The sequence below is a fragment of the Cricetulus griseus genome, chromosome 9, assembly GCF_003668045.3.
Source record: "Cricetulus griseus strain 17A/GY chromosome 9, alternate assembly CriGri-PICRH-1.0, whole genome shotgun sequence".
NCBI lineage: Eukaryota > Metazoa > Chordata > Mammalia > Rodentia > Cricetidae > Cricetulus > Cricetulus griseus.
The window spans coordinates 8440463-8455985 of NC_048602.1; the positions used below are offsets into that span (position 1 = coordinate 8440463).

The following is a 15523-nucleotide window of genomic DNA, read 5'->3' on the forward strand; positions in this document are numbered from 1 at the left end:
TCAGGAGTTCAATGTCAGCTTGTGCGTTATAACTCTGAAGTGTCAAGCAAAGCAGCCTAGAGCCTGCTAATAGCTCAAGTGGCTCACAGGTCACACACTAAACAGCTCATGGGAGCTGTTTTGTTTTTTAACTTACATCAGTTGAGTATCTATTATGGATAGGCTGTGTACAAGCATAACAACTCTCCATAGTTGACATGTTTTTTCTTATTCTTGGTCAGGGGAGAGGACAAAGGCCAAAAAGAAACTTAGCCAGCTTGACTACTGTAATCCTACTACCTAGGAAGCTGAGGCAGAAGGATGCACTGTTTAAAATGATTCTGGGAGTAGACTCTTATCTCAAAAAAACCAAACCAAACAAAAAACAAAAACAAAAAACAATCTAGGGCTGGCAAGGTGGCCCAGTGGGCAAAGGTGCTTGCAGCCAAACACTACTTCCTAAGTTTGATCTCCAGAACCCACATGGAGGAAGGAGAGAACTGACTTCCTCAAGTTCTCCTCTGACCTCCACACAAGTGCTGTGGCATGTGTACACACACACACACACACACACACACACACTAAAAATATAAATGTAAAAAATAAAATCAAGCCAGGCAGTGGTGACACACGCCTTTATTCCCAGTACTAGGAGGCAGAGGCATAGGCAGGCAGATATCTGTGAGTTCGAAACCAGCCTGGTCTACAGAGCGAGTGCCAGGACAGCCTCCAAAGCCAGAGAAACCCTGCCTCGAAAAAACGAAAAACAAAAAAAACAAAAACAAAAAAAGAAAGAAATAAATAAACACATGTAAAAGAAAATAAAGCAAAAGAATAGGGTTGTCCCAATGATGACATTTGATGGTTTCCTTGAGACAGGGCTCATGTAGCCCAGGCTGACTTAGAGCCGTGTTGAGAATTATCTTGAAGCCCTGTACCCGGCCAGTGTAAGACTAAGAGGTGACACTTGGCAGAGATTTGACAGCAAAGTTGAGAGAGAGGAAGAAAGCTGAACCGAGAGTCGAGAGCACAGGGTAGAGCCAATGCAAAGACCCTGGGGTGCTGTTTGTCAGGTAGGTAGGCCAGTAGAACAGGCTTGGAAACGCCCAGAGAGGAAGTAAGAGAAGTCGCTACAAGTTTTAGACCTTTGTCCACATTCAACAAAGTGAGACGACGAGACCCTTGAAGATGACTAGAGAGGAGAAAGAAAGAAAAAAAGGGAATCCTGCCTCTGATCAGTGACTTGAACTCAACGCGGTGGGTTGACAGAGAGGCCCGGGGAGAGGTGCCTGCAGCCGGGGCGGTCCGAGGGAGCCTCCCCGAGGAGGAGGAGGTGACATTGGAGCAGGGACCAGAAAGTGGAGAAGCAGTTAGGAATTCAACGACTGGGGGAAGGGAGACACTGGGCCTTGAGAAATGAAACCAGAGGCTAAGCCACCGGGCCTGGCAGGCACGGGAAAGGGCGGGCGGCGGGGGGGGCGATCGCCAGCTGGGGAGGGAGGGAAAGAGGGAGGGAGGCGAGGAGGATGGTCCGGGGGAGCGTCCCGCCCCTAGCCAGCCGCCCCACCCGGCCCCTGGGGAGGGAGGAGGCGCCAGGCCGGCTGCAGGCCTCTGCTGCTTGCTGCCTCTCAGGTCTCCTGCCCGCTGGCCTGCAGGGTTCGGAGGGTGGGCAGGTGGGTGGGGCTCAACCATCGCGCCACGCCCAGGGCCTCCGCGGCCCATCCCCCCCCCTCCCCACCGAAGTCCCGTTGGGGCGGGCTGGTTGGGGAAGGTGGACTCTGGCCTCCGGGGTTGGTCCCTCTGTTGGGCCAGCCTTTCCACTTCTGGGGCCAGTTCTTAATTAGGGAAGGAGCTGGGCCGCACCGAGCCTCCCTGGTGTTCACCTGGAAATTGGGGGTGCTTCTTAGATTGGCTGGTCGCTGCTGTCAAGCTTCTGAATTAGTCCTGTCCCTCCTCCCCCCCCTCCTCCACCTCCTCCTCCCCCTCCTCCTCCTCCCCCTCACCTCCTCCCTCCCCCTCCTCCTCCCTCCTCCTCCTCCTCCTCCTCCTCCTCCTCCTGTTTCTTTCTGAACACGTTCTCTCTCGGTAACCCAGACTTAACCTAAAACTGGTCATTCTCTTACCCTACCTCCCAAGTGCTGGGATGGCAAGGTTGGTGCCACCACGCCCAGCTCCTCTCTCTTGCTTTAGGGAAGTAAAAGACTTCCAAGAAAAAGGTGAGTCAGACCTCACCCTCTCAGCTGAACAGTTTCCCAGTGGCTTCCCCTTCCCAAGAGGACAGCCGCTAGACCCTACATGCTGGCCCTCACCTGTCGCCTCTTCTGGTGTTCAGCCCCCCCCCCCCCCGCCCCCATGCTGCTGCAGCCATACTGAGGGCCTTCACCGTTGGACAAACATGCTCTGACTTCAGGGCCTTCTGCATTCGAAGTTTCCCTCACCTCCTTCAGGACTTCATCCAAAATCTCACCCTGCCCGTGAGCCCATCTTTAGGCATTTCATCTAAGTGATAACCCACCCTCCCACCCCCAGTCACATCACTTCCCTTCTAGAACTCAAGGACTTCCTGCCTCAGCCTCAGTAGGCTTGACTGGAAAGCATACACCTTCAGCCCAGCTCCAACCCTTCAGATCTTCAGATCTGGTCGTCTGGAGGAGGCATGCTGTGGTCGTCGCAGGAGTAAGGGTGTATGTCCAGAGAGTCGGGGAGGGGGTTGTGGCTATTGCCAGGCCTGGAGTTCATTTTCACATTAATATTTTTTCTTTTGTGTGTGCATGTTGCATTCGTGTTCGTATGTGCGGGGATCATAAACACATGACCACATGTGTGTGGAAGCCAAAAGCCAACACTGGATGTCTTCCTCCATCAGGGCCTTTCACCAAACCGAACCTGGAAACCACTGATTCTCATCTGGCTAGCCGGCTTGCTCTGAGGATCCCCACCTCTGTCTTCTGAACGCTGGGATTAGAGACCGCTGCCACTCCCCCCACCAGCTTTTAAGTGGATTCTGGGGAATCTAAGCTCAGTCCTTTATGCTTTGGTGACAAGTGTTTGATCTACTTGAGCCATCTTCCCAGTCCAGCAATTTTTGAGGACCCACCAGTGCCTAGCATGGGGGGTGGGGGTGGGGGGAGCCCCACTGGGCAAAGTCCCACTTGGTCCCTCTTCTGATAGAGTTGGAGGCTAACCATGAACAGGTAATAAATAACCTGGGTTTGCACAGGTGCTATTATTAAGAAAGTCAAACAACCCAGTGTGGTGGCACACGCATTTAATCCCAGCACTCAGGAGGCAGAAGCAGACAGATCTCTGTGAGTTCAAGGCCAGTCTAGCTGACATAGTAAGTTCCAGGACAGCCAAGGCTACACACAGAGACCCTATCTCACAAAGAAAAAAAAAAGTTACACAGGGGCTAGTGGTTAAAAACAGGACTGCTTGGCTGGGCGGTGGTGGCGCATGCCTTTAATCCCAGCACTCGGGAGGCAGAGGCAGGCGGATCTCTGTGAGTTTGAGACCAGCCTGATCTACAGAGCGAGTTCCAGGACGGTCTCCAAAGCCACAGAGAAACCCTGTCTCAAAAAACCAAAAAAAAAAAAAAAAAAAAATGCTGTGAAGCAAAGTCATACCATACAACAGGACTCACATGGAAGGTTTATTGGAAGAGGAGAGAGAAGGGGCAGAAAAGGGGGCAGAGAGCAGTCCCTGGAGACAGGACTGGTAGAAGAGAAAAAGAGAGAGAAAGGGAGAGCAAGAGGAGATCAGAGGTGATCATTACCTTTTATAAGGAAATGTATCCAATGTGCACAGGTGGTTCTCTTAGTGGCTACAGCTGAGGACATATTCTGTCAGGACCCCAAGGGCAGGCCAGTACAGATGCCTGAATATTAACACTAGCACCCTCCTTTTCTTCTTCTATTAATTATTATTATTATTATTATTATTATTATTATTATTATTATTATCAGTGACAGATCTATGGAGTCCCGGTTGTCTCAGAACTGGCTGGATTTGAACTAAGAGACTGACCCACCTGCTGCTGTCTTCCAAGTGCTAGGACTAAAGGCATGGGCCACCAGGCCTGGCTGGCTCTTATTCTTTTTAAAGATAGGTTCAAATGTCGTCCAGGCTTTCATTAAGTTCCATGTTGCTGAGTCCACTTCTGACTCCCAAATGTTGGGGTTCATGGTAGGCACCATCACACCTCGCATGGCAGCCATCTTGGAACAAAGACACCTCCTGAAGTCTCCCTGTCCCTTTTTTTTTTGAGACGGGGTTTCTCTGTGTAGCTTTGGAGCCTATCCTGGCACTCGCTCTGGAGACCAGACTGGCCTGGAACTCACAGAGATCCACCTGCCTCTGTCTCCCGAGTGCTGGGATTAAAGGCGTGGACCACCAATGCCCAGCTATCCCTGTCCCTTTTTGGATTGGCCTTATTTTCAGACAACCTGTTCACTTTCTTCACTACCAGGCCCCGCCCCCACCTCACCCAAATGAGGTATCTGTTGGGAAGCCAAGAAACCACAAGCAAAAATCCCCACGTTTGCCATGCAACCCTTCCAGAAAAGTCCCTAATGCAGGGTATGCTCACTTGGGCATGGGCAGGGCAGTGACATGTGACACTCCTTCCTGGCCTCCCTTTTCTTTACCTGCACTCTCTGTCCGTCCATCCGGCCGTCCGAAGCCTGGCTTTTCATCTCTCAAGCCTCAAGTGAATTCCTGAACCCAAACTGGACATGGCTTTCAAGAACAGCATCTTAGAGATCAGTGTTCAGTCGTGAGGGTTCTTTGGGCATTTTGTTGCCCTTTAGGACCTCGGCAGGCAGCACATTCCATAACAAAAGGTTGACTTTTCTGGCCCGAAGAGCCCTAGCCTGTGACACATGCCCTACAGGCACACCCCACACCCTTCTGACTGACTTTCAGTCACAGCAAAGGATCATAAACACTGTGGTAAACAGGGCTCTTCTGGAGGCTGCCGTGTCTTACCAGAAGCGGCACTGCTTAGGCTCTATCTACCATGAAGGCCTGAGAGGATGGCTCACCCGAAGGATACTTGCTTCAAATTCCTTTGGCAGTAATAAGCTTCATGAGCTAGCCGCCATGTCCTGGGCTGGCTCTCCTAGCACTGACACTGAAAACAACAGCAGAGGCTAGCAGAGTTTGAATCTTACCCCTGTAGTCCAGTCCCTTTTCTCTCCATCTCTAAACTTCAGGCTTCAAAATGCTACTTTAGCAAGGTGTCTGTGCACACTGGGAGGCAGGGGCAGTTGGATCTTGGTGAGTTTAAGGAAAGCCTGGACTACATGGTGAGCTGGTTTCAAACAAAACAAATTGTCTTTGTTTGCAGACAGGGGTCAAGCCCAGGGCCTCATATACACAGATACTAAGCAAGAGTTCAATCATCCAGCCATACTCCAAGCCCCTAAACTTGAGGTTTTTTCCTATGCAAATGTGAAATGTGACACAGTATCTGCTTCTTTCTAATCCTGAGGATTAAAGAACTTAGTTTGCATAAAATAGTCCTGACAATACCCTTAAGCGAGTGGGTAACTGTTTTACACAAAGTTACTCTTGCCCACCTTTGTTAAGAAAAGGATGGAAGTGTTCAGGGAACTACTTTAACTTCTTTTTTTCAGGGTTTCTCTGTGAAACAGTGCTAACTGTCCTGGAACTCTGTAGACCAGGCTGGCCCTGAACTCAGAGATCTGCCTGCCTCTGCCTCCTGAGTGCTAAGATTAAAGGCGTGCGCCACCACAGCCCAGACGTATGTAGAGAACTTGACAGGCCCTGCCCATCACCCTAGATTAAGTTTACAAATTTAAGACAATTCAAATCTTTCCAAAATACCTTTATTTAAAAAAAAAAGAAACACTCAAAAAAATAAAATTAAAATAAACCAGCCACTACAAACCCTTCCCCCGCTCCCCCCTGTTAAATAGTATGGCATGGAGCTGGTAGGTTTCCACCCTATTGCACATGGTCCGGCCTGGTTATGAATCAGGAGGTTGTTGGGACTGGGGTCCTGCCAAGGAAGTGGGGCTCAGCCTGCCAGGAGGAGACCAGCCCCTCCCACTCCCTGGAGAGGCAGCCCGTCTATCACCCTTTGACAGGTCCAGTTTTATGTTCTCTGAGGCCCTAGTGGTGGCAAGGGCAGTGGGAACTGGAGGCAGAAGAAGTGTGTAAGTGAGAAATCGGACTCCCTGAAACAGAGTCTCCTTAAGGCATCTGGAAGAGATAAATTAATTCAGGAAGACGCACCTTCACGGAAGGCTGGGGGTAACCAGACATGCACACGGGCAGGGCAGTTTGTGGAATCCTGACAGGAGGAAAGGAGGCCACAGTCCACTGCTGAGAGCCTCGGCTAAACACACATACAAGGGTCACATCCAAGGACCCAGCTCAAAGAGCCTGATGCCAGGAAGGACCCCCCCATGAGTCTTAGGATCCTAGGATAATTTCCATGATGTGGTCCAATTCATTCCACTCCCAGGATCCTGGAGCACAGAAGAGGCTTCGAGGAGGCTCTGGGGGCGGGAGTGAAGAGTCCTTTTCCACCGCAGATGTGTCAATGTCCAGAAAGAAGTCATCCAGGCCAGAATCTCCCAAGTACCGGGAGCTCAGAGCTTCTAAAAACACAGGATCAGCCTGGGGCATCGTTTCATTCGGGGGACTTGGGGGAGCCACTGGATTCGGAGGGGATGCCATCTCACCCATGGATGTATCCAGCTCCCTGAGGATAGAGCCAATGGTGGTAGACAGGGAGAAATCTTCTTCACCCAGGAAGAGAGGCTCTGGGGGCAGGGCTGGAGCTGGAGCCAGGCGAATGGCAGCCTGGAGCTGCTGGAGTGTGTTGTGGATAAGGACATGCCTGCGGAGGCTGGGTGCTCTGGGGCCCAGGCTGCGCTGGACTTTGTCCAGAGAGATTCGGAGCAGGGCTTGCTGGTAGCTTCGAAGACCAGCTGGACTCCAGGCCCAGTTCTCATCCTCCTCCTCCTCCTCCTCTTCCAAATCAGAATGTTTCCTCTTTAAGCCTCCCATGTCCTGTGGAAAAGAGTCACATCAGACACATTTGCTTTTTTTGTTTGCTTGCTTTTTTGTTTGTTTAAGACAGTTTGTTTTCTGTGCCATGGCAGTCCTGGAACTCAATCTGTAAGACCAGGCTGGCCTCGAATTCAGAGATCCACCCAGCCCTCACAGTACTGGAATTAAAGGCATGAGACAGCCATGCCTTTGGATACCTTTGGATCCCACTTTTTCAAGCAAGACTGTATAGTTACGGGAGGGTTGGTTGGTTCCTTTGATCAGAACCTCTACTTAAAAGTGCATATAGTCAGACTCCTACAAGGCTAAGAATGGTGAATAAATGTATGCTATTTGATTAAAAGAACAAGATTCAGGGCTGGAGAGACGGCTCAGTGGTTAAGAGCACCGACTGCCCTTCCAGAGCACTCGGGTTCAATTCCCAGCACCCACAGGGCAGCTCACAACTCTCTGTAACTCCAAGATCTATCTGACACCTTCAGACACAGACATACATGCAGGCAAAACAACAATGTATATTAAAACAAGATGCAAGTAGGGTAGCACAGAGTGATCAGTGAGAAAGAGAATGTGTGTGTGTGTGTGTGTGCGTGCGTGCGTGCGTGCGTGCGTGCGTGAGTGTGTGTGTGTGTGTGTGTGTAAGAGCATTTAGGAGGCAGAAAAGTTCAGGAGTTCAAGGTCATCCTTGGCTAGATAGCATCTCAAATATAAAAGGTATGGCTGAGTGGTTAAGAACACCAGCTGCTCTTCCGGAGGACCTGAGTTTGATTTCTAGCACCAACGTGATGGTTCTGAGCTGTCTAAAACTCCAGTTTTAGAGGACCTATGCCTCCACTTTAGGGGATCTGCCACAAGTGGTGTCTATACATACATGCAAGTAAAATACTCATACACCTAAAATTAAAAACATAAAAATAAACAGAAAAAAAATTGCCAATGCTGTCCCATGCCATTAATTTCATCACCAGGAGGCAGAGGCAGGTAGAGTTTTGTGAGTTCAAGACCACCCTAGTCAAAAAATAAATAAATAAAAATAAAGACCACCCTAGTCCACGTATCCAATCTTAGGGTAAGCAGAGTCTCATGGTCAGATGGCCCTCTCTCAGAAAAACAAAAAGCCCCCAAACAAATCACCAAACACTTGAATATCACTTGGCTTGAATATCACTTATTAGCCTGCGGCAGTCACGATGTTAAAATTACACTCTGACGAGCAATTTCAGCATTTGCAAAGTGAGGATCTTAACTCTGATCTCAATGGATCTTGCACTGTTCTCCAGCAATACTTTTATTATCTTTTTTTTTTTTTCCCTAACAAGTCACAGGACAGCCAAGTATGGAGTACAGAGCCACAGACCGAAAGCACATTTGAGCTCTGCGTTTGAACTGTGATCTTGGCAAGAGGCATGGCCATATCTCTGGACCTTAGATTTGTTGTTTTGTTTTTGTTTCTTTTCAGACAAGGTTTCTCTGTGTAGCCCTGGAACCTCCCCTGTAGGTCAGGTTGGCCTAGAACTCATATCCTACCGCCTTTCTTTTCCAAATGCTGGGACGTGCAACCCCATGCCCAACTGAGGGTGTGTGTGTGTGTGTGTGTGTGTGTGTGTGTGTGTGTGTGTGTGTGTGTGTGTGTGTGTGTGTGATTTTCTTCTTTTTACAAGGATATTTCTGTCCATATACGTTTCCGACACCAAGACCAGGAGCTTTCACAAGAGAGGGAGCATTTACCAAACTTGCATTCCTCAACCGGATAGAACTGAACCAACACCAAGCTGTGCCCTCCATACAGTCCTTTCTCATAGGCACCGCCCTTCCCTGGATCTCTAGATCAGATCCAAGAACACCCCAATATGTCCTCAGGGCCTTCTGGGAGCTGTGGACCCAGAGACCACAGGCAGAGCCGCTGCTGTCACTCTCGAACTACAATCCCCAGAAGGCGCTGCGCGCTGGGGGGGCCTGGACACACCCGCCCTGCCCGAGAGCATGCTCATTGGAGCTCTGGTTGGTGGCGGGGGGAAGGGACCCGGACGCCCAGCCGCCGGGCACCGGCCGAACCCCGCCCTCTGCTGCCTTCGGGGCGGCGAATCTGAGCTCCACGCCCCTCCCCCACCCGCCTTCCACCCGAAAAGGGCTTTCTCCGGGTTCCTATCACCCCAGGAAGTTTCTGGATTCTTCCTTCGAGCGTCCTCGGGGTGCGGAGTCCCGCATCGCATCGTTCAGAGCAGGTGAACGACTGACTACGGTAGTCCGGCCGGGGGAGAGCGGGGACCTCGATTCTGAGACCTCGTCCCCAGCGTCCCCCCGTTCGTGGCTCGACTTTGAAATGACTTCCCCCCGGCTTTACTTTGCAAGGTCGGAGGACCCCGAGCCGGAACTCCTCCCCAGGCATCATCCCCTTCTCAGACGGGCGTCTCGGAAGCCCAGCCCCGGGTGCCCCGCGTTCTTCCCGGGCTCCTCTATCTAAGGGGTTGCGGCGGCAGCCCTGGAACTCTCACTCGCTCCCCAGAACGCCGAGCCACTCCGCACTCTGCCCACCCGGGGACACCCAAGCCGTCGCCCCGCTCCAAAGTTCCTCCTCCGGTTCCCCTCGGTCCTCCAGCTCCATCCTGCCTCCCCTCCGGTGCTGATGCTGGGATCCGGCTTCAGCCACACCAATCCGCCCGGGTCCCTACCCCGCTTCCGCCCACCCCACCCCGGGGCGCGCCCCCTCCTCCTCCCCCTCCTCCCCCTCCTGCAACTTCAGCAAACCCCACCCAGGCGGCCACTGATCAATCACCTCGGTCGCCACGGTCGCCTCGACTGCAAACCTCCGGCAACCCCGCGCTGGGCGCCGCGTCCCACCAGAGCTGGCCAGGAGTCAGGCTCACTTTCCCCGGGGCCTCCGGGTCTGGCCGTGGGAGGGGGGCCGGGGGGCCGGGGGCGGGGAGACGCTCGGCTCCGCCCCGCAGGCCATAGCGAGCCACGATTGGTTGGAACCCTGCCCGCCGTGGGGCGCCATTGGCTAGGAGGAGCCACGGGCGCTAGGCTCCGCCCCCCTCCAGGGCCGGGTCCCGTTTAAGCTGGCGACTAACAGGGGGCGGGGCGGGCCAGCACGGTGGCGGAGGGTGGCGCCGGCCGTGCGCACGGCTTCTTTGCACCCCGCTGTGTTTCTTGCTCCTCTGTCTCTCCGCAGGTCGCTTACACACCCGGGCCAGACCCCAGTGCGGGGCCACACCGGGTGACACCACACTCCCCTCCCTCCCTCCCTTGCGGTTTTGCAGGCTGGGCAAACCCGCGGAGGCCACGCCCCCGCCCCGGCTAAGCGGAGGGGGGGAGGGAGTGACGCACTAAATATCAGCCAATCGCGTATTGCGGCTTGCGTTACCTGGACGACCGCAGCCCCGCCCCTTGGCAGGCTTCGCTCTGCCTCCCCCAGCTCCCCAGCCGTTTTGTAGGCGCAGTCGGTGCTTAATCTTGAGGGGTCCGCTGCCCGTTTGGTGGGAGCTCCTGGATCCCAGGCTGCCCCATGGTTTCGAAATCATGTTGCCCGCCTCTTGCTGCTCACTCTTCATCGCTCCGCGCAACTCTCGGGACAAACTCAAATTTATCTTTTGGGTTTGGGCACTGGACTTGAGCGCTGTAGTAGGACTGAGCTACATAGCCCCTAAGATTTTTCAGTTTGTACTTATTTTGTGACATGGTCTCAGAGTGACGGGTGAGCTTGCCCTATCACGATCTGGCCTGGGGTGCCTTCCTTCCTGTTCCCCAGGACTCATTTTCAGGTTTCGTTTTGTTTTGAGACAGTCGTGTGCAAGCTCCCGGCTCGTGTTGTAGACAGTGCTGGCCTTGAAATTCTAATTCCCTTGCTCCCATCGCCTCAGTTCTGGCTGGGGTTACAGGTGTGCCCCTCCAGCCCCAGAAAATTCCCCCCTTTGTTTCTTTCTTTTCTTTTTTTTTTTTTTTTTTTTTTTTTGGTGTTGGGGAGGGAACACAGCGCCGACCTAGTGCCAAAGCACTCACTCTACTTCTGAGCTACGTCTCCAGACATTTTTTTGGTTGTTTCCTGAAACAGGCTCTTGCTATGTATTTAGCCTAAGCTACCCTGGCATTCTCTACCCTCCTGTTTTAGTCTTCAAGCGCTAGGATTTAGGCATTCACCATCTTGTCTGGCTTGCTATCAGTGTTTCTAAACTGGCTCTAATACCTTCTAAGAAATAAATATGGGACTTACCTGATCTAAAGAGTTTACCTGATCTAAAGAGTCCAAAGCAAGGCAAGTCCATAGCAAACTCTCAGCACTGAGACCGCAAAACTCTGAATCTGTGGTCTTTCTTTCTTTCTTTCTTTCTTTCTTTCTTTCTTTCTTTCTTTCTTTCTTTCTTTCTCTCTCTCTCTCTCTCTCTCCCTCCCTCCCTCCCTCTCTCTCTCTCTTTCTTTTTCTTTTTTTTTATGCTTTTTGAGTCACGGTTTCTCTGTGTAGCCCTGACTGCCTGGCTGTCCTGGAACTCACTCTGTAGACCAAGCTGGCCTCAGAGATCCACTTGCCTCTGCCTACCAAGTGCTGGGATTAAAGGCTTGTGGCACCATCGCCATCCAGGTGGTTTTGCTTTTTTTTTTTTTTTTTAATTATTGTATGTGTTTTTGTGTTTTGCCTGCATGTGTGTGTGAGGGTCTCAGAAGCCCTGGAACTGGAGTTACAGACAGGTGTGTAATGCTGTGCTTTTAAATGCTGAGCCCTCTCTCCAGCCCCTGGTTTTGCTTTTTTTTTTAAGTTTTATGTGAGCATTTTATTGGAATGTATGTATGTGCACCATGTACATGCCTGGTGCCAGCCGAAGTGAGAAGGCATCAGATCCCCTGGGGTTAGAGTTATTGATAGTTATGAGTTACCATGTAGGATGTGGGAACCTAACCTGGACCCTGTGCAAGAGCAACAGGGGCTCTCAATCATGGAACCATCTCTTTGATTTTGCTTCTGAGTCAGTGTCTCTCCCATAGCTCAGGAACTTCCTACTTATTTTTAAAATATTGTATTTGTTTATATTGGGTTTATGTGTACCATAACAGGCATGTAGAGGTCAGAGGACAATTTGAGGGAGTCCGACCACGTGAGAGCTAAGGATCCAACTCAGGTCGTCAGGCTTGGTGGCAAGTGCCTTTACTCACTGAACTACCTCTACAGCCCTAGAACTCTATCCTCATACGTACTTGACCTTGAGCTTCTGATCCTTCAAGCCACCACGCAGGTGCTGGGATTACAGTTGTTCAATGCCAAACCCAGCCTGGGTCGTTTTTTATTGTCATCATTTTCTTTCTTTCTTTCTTTCTTTCTTTCTTTCTTTCTTTCTTTCTTTCTCTCTTTCTCTCTCTCTTTCCTTCCTTCTTTCTTTCTTTCTTTTTCTTTTTCTTTTTCTTTTTTTGTTTGTTTTTTGAGACAGAGTTTCTGTGTAGCTTTGGAGCCTATCCTGGCACTTTCGCTCTGTAGACCAGGCTGGCCTCGAACTCACAGAGATCCGACTGCCTCTGCCTCCCGAGTGCTGGGATTACAGGTGTGTGCCACCACCACCCGACTTAATCCTATATTTATTTATTGTAATTGTATGTGTATGATTGTTTTGCCTGCATATATTGTTATTCTTTTGTTTAAAAAGAAGAAAGAGAAATGCTGAGACATGAGACTTGTTGACTAGTTAATATATGGGCCCAGCAGAGTAGGGAGACTAAGAAGAGGAACAGGGGTAATGGCTCTGACCTCCACGGCTGATCCCCATAGAGAGGCAGGGAGAGCGTGTAGGTGAGAGACAGAGAAGAGAGAAAGCAGAGAAAGAGAGAGAGAGAGAGAGAGAGAGAGAGAGAGAGAGAGAGAGAGAGAGTAGCAGGAAAGTTGGAGCTTTTAAAGGGAAGACTGCACATGTGGACTGAGGTTCCATGCATGTGCAGAGTCCTCAGGGGTGACGGGTGACGTGGCGATGAAGTAGCATGTTTTCTTACGCATGCCCTGACCATTGTCAGGGGGCAGGGCCTGAACCTTTCATATGTATCTGTGTACCACAAGCATGCATCGAGTGAAGAGGCCAGGTGTTAGAGATACCCTTCTAACTGGAGTTCCAGGCAGTTGCCTCTTGTAACCTCCCCCTCCCAAACCTGGACCCTCTTCCTGCCCCAACCTGGACTTGGGCCCCTGAGCATCCATGCTAAGGTTATCTCTTCATGGTCTGTAGTATCTCCTGAGTGCTGGGCACAGAGCAAGTGTCCAGTGAAGATTTTTTTCTAAAGGATTTTATTTATTTATTATGTATACAACATTCTGCTTCCATGTATATCTGCACACCAGAAGAGGGCACCAGGTCTCATAACGGATGGTTGTGAGCCACCATGTGGTTGCTGGGAATTGAACTCAGGACCTCTGGAAGAGCAGTCGGTGCTCTTAACCTCTGAGCCATCTCTCCAGCCCCCAGTGAAGATTTGTTAAATGCTCAGGCCACGTACAGAAAGAGAGATTAAGATGGCAGAAACCAAATCAAAACATTGCTGCCGGCCAGGAAGATATAGCTCAGTGGGTAAGGGTATCTGTCACTAAGCCTGACAACCTGAGGACAAGCACGTGACAGAACAGTGACTCCTACAAGCTGTACTTTGACTGTTATGTGCATATGCACTTGAGGGCAGGCACACCCAACCAACATATAAACGCTGTTTAAAGCAAACCAACAACAAAACCCACATCCCTGTTCTGGAAGCACAAAGTGGCAAATCTCTAGGACAGCGGTGTAAGTTTTCACTGAGAACAGATGCGGCTTCATCAGCTCTGTCAAGTTTGTGGCTGACCAGACCAGGTCTCCTGGGTTTGAACCTGTCTGAGGTCTTCCTGGCAGTGACCTTGTGGGACTCAAGAGGACTCCCCCAGGGGAGCACAGAGATGGGGGGTGGTGAGGGAATAGGTGGGTAGATGCAAAGGGGAAGGAGATGGGAGTGGCTCTCCCAGTCAGGAGAAAAACACTCAGGGGAACAATAGAAGACAGTGGATCCCAAAGAGAGACTTAGGACCACGCTCTGTGTGTGTGTGTGTGTGTGTGTGTGTGTGTGTGTGTGTGTGTGTGTGTGCGTTAATGGATTTCCTGGGAGGAGTGATTTTTTTTTTTCTTAAATCAGGGATTGAATCCAGGGTTTTGTGTGTGATAGGCGAACACTCTACCACTAAGCTATATTCCCGCCTCTTTTCCTAGTTTTCATTTTGTTTTTTGAGACAGGTTTTCTCTGTGTTGTCCTGGAACTCACTCTGTACACCAGGCTAGCCTTGAACTCAGAGATCTGCCCGACACTGCCTCCTAAGTGTTGAGATGAAAGGTGTGTGCACCACCACACTCAGCTTTTCAATTAAATCTTAATTAAAAAGCTTTATGGGTATCGGTGTTTTGCCTGTATTTATGTCTGGGCACTACTTGCCTGTCTGGTGCACACAGAGGACATTGTATCTCCTGGAACTGAACTTCAGACAGTTGTGAGCCTCCAGGTGGGTGCTAGGTATCAAACCCAGGCCCTTTGGAAGCATAGCCAGTGCTCTTAAGGGCTGAGCCTGTTAGTATTCAGGCCTCTGTACTGGCCTGCCCTTGGGGTCCTGATGGGACACGCCCTCAGCTGCAGCCACTAGGAGCACCTCCTGCCGGGCACGTTGGTGGCGCACGCCTTTAATCCCAGCATTTGGGAGGCAGGGGCAGGCAGATCTCTGTGAATTCCAGGCCAGCCTGGTCTCCAGAGCGAGTTCCAGGATAGGCTCCAAAGTTACACAGAGAAACCCTGTCTCGAAAAACCAAAAAAAAAAAAAAAAGAGCACCTCCTGTGCACATTCACCACGTACCCTTTTAAAAGGGCCCTGCCCACCTCCTGTCTTTTTCCCTTTTCCATCTCTCTTCCTCTCTCTCTCTCTTTGCTACTCCTGTCCCTGGAGGCCAGTCTCCCTCCTCCCCTCTCACTCACATTGCCTTTTCCCAATAAAAAAACTCTCCACCTGAGCTCTGTGGTGTCTCCCCTCCCTCACTGCCATTTTTAAAACAATAGAGCCATTTTTCCAATCCTTCCTTCCTTCCTTCCTTCCTTTCTTTCTTTTTTTCTTTCTTTCTTTCTAAGACTACATCTCCAGGAGCCCAAGCCTCCACTATTTCCTTCCTTACCTAAAACCCATAAGTAAAATGTAAACTTTCGGTTTTGTTTTTTGCTTTTTGAGACAGTCTCACCTTTAATCCAGGCTAGCCTGGAACCGCATAGCCCAGATTGGCGTCCAAATTATCCCAACCCTCCTGTCTCATCATCCCCAGTGCTAGGATTATGGCTGTAGGGCACCATCTTCAGCAAAGCTTGGCTTTTTTTGTTTTTGTTTTGTAAGTTTTCATTACATCACATTAATTTGTGGCATGTACACACTGCACCATATCTGTTGAAATCAGAGGACAATTTACAGGAGTTCATTCTGTTTTTCTATCATGTGGACCTAGGGATTGAACTCAACAAACACCCTTAACTGCTGAGC

General features: G+C 50.7%; 1 protein-coding gene and 1 long non-coding RNA gene across 3 annotated transcripts; one reads left to right on the plus strand and one right to left on the minus strand.

Annotated features, from left to right (window-relative positions):
• The first annotated feature begins 2019 nt into the window (after positions 1–2019).
• On the plus strand, positions 2020–3396 carry LOC113837226. Its single transcript, XR_004771244.1, has 3 exons — positions 2020–2195; positions 2529–2663; positions 2846–3396. It is a non-coding gene; the product is annotated as an uncharacterized LOC113837226 (long non-coding RNA).
• A 2407-nt stretch (positions 3397–5803) lies between these two features.
• Sertad3 (SERTA domain containing 3) lies at positions 5804–9935 on the minus strand. 2 transcript variants are annotated; one of them, XM_027430440.2, is made up of 2 exons: positions 9794–9935; positions 5804–7017 (listed from the first exon to the last, which is right to left on the minus strand). In XM_027430440.2, exon 2 carries the CDS (start codon positions 7012–7014, stop codon positions 6415–6417), a length of 600 nt encoding a protein of 199 aa, XP_027286241.1. In that variant the 5' UTR covers positions 7015–7017; positions 9794–9935; the 3' UTR covers positions 5804–6414. The 2 variants fall into 2 exon arrangements, with proteins under 2 accessions (XP_027286241.1, XP_027286242.1); XM_027430441.2 differs by lacking the exon at positions 9794–9935 and adding an exon at positions 9553–9671.
• Positions 9936–15523: the final 5588 nt, after the last annotated feature.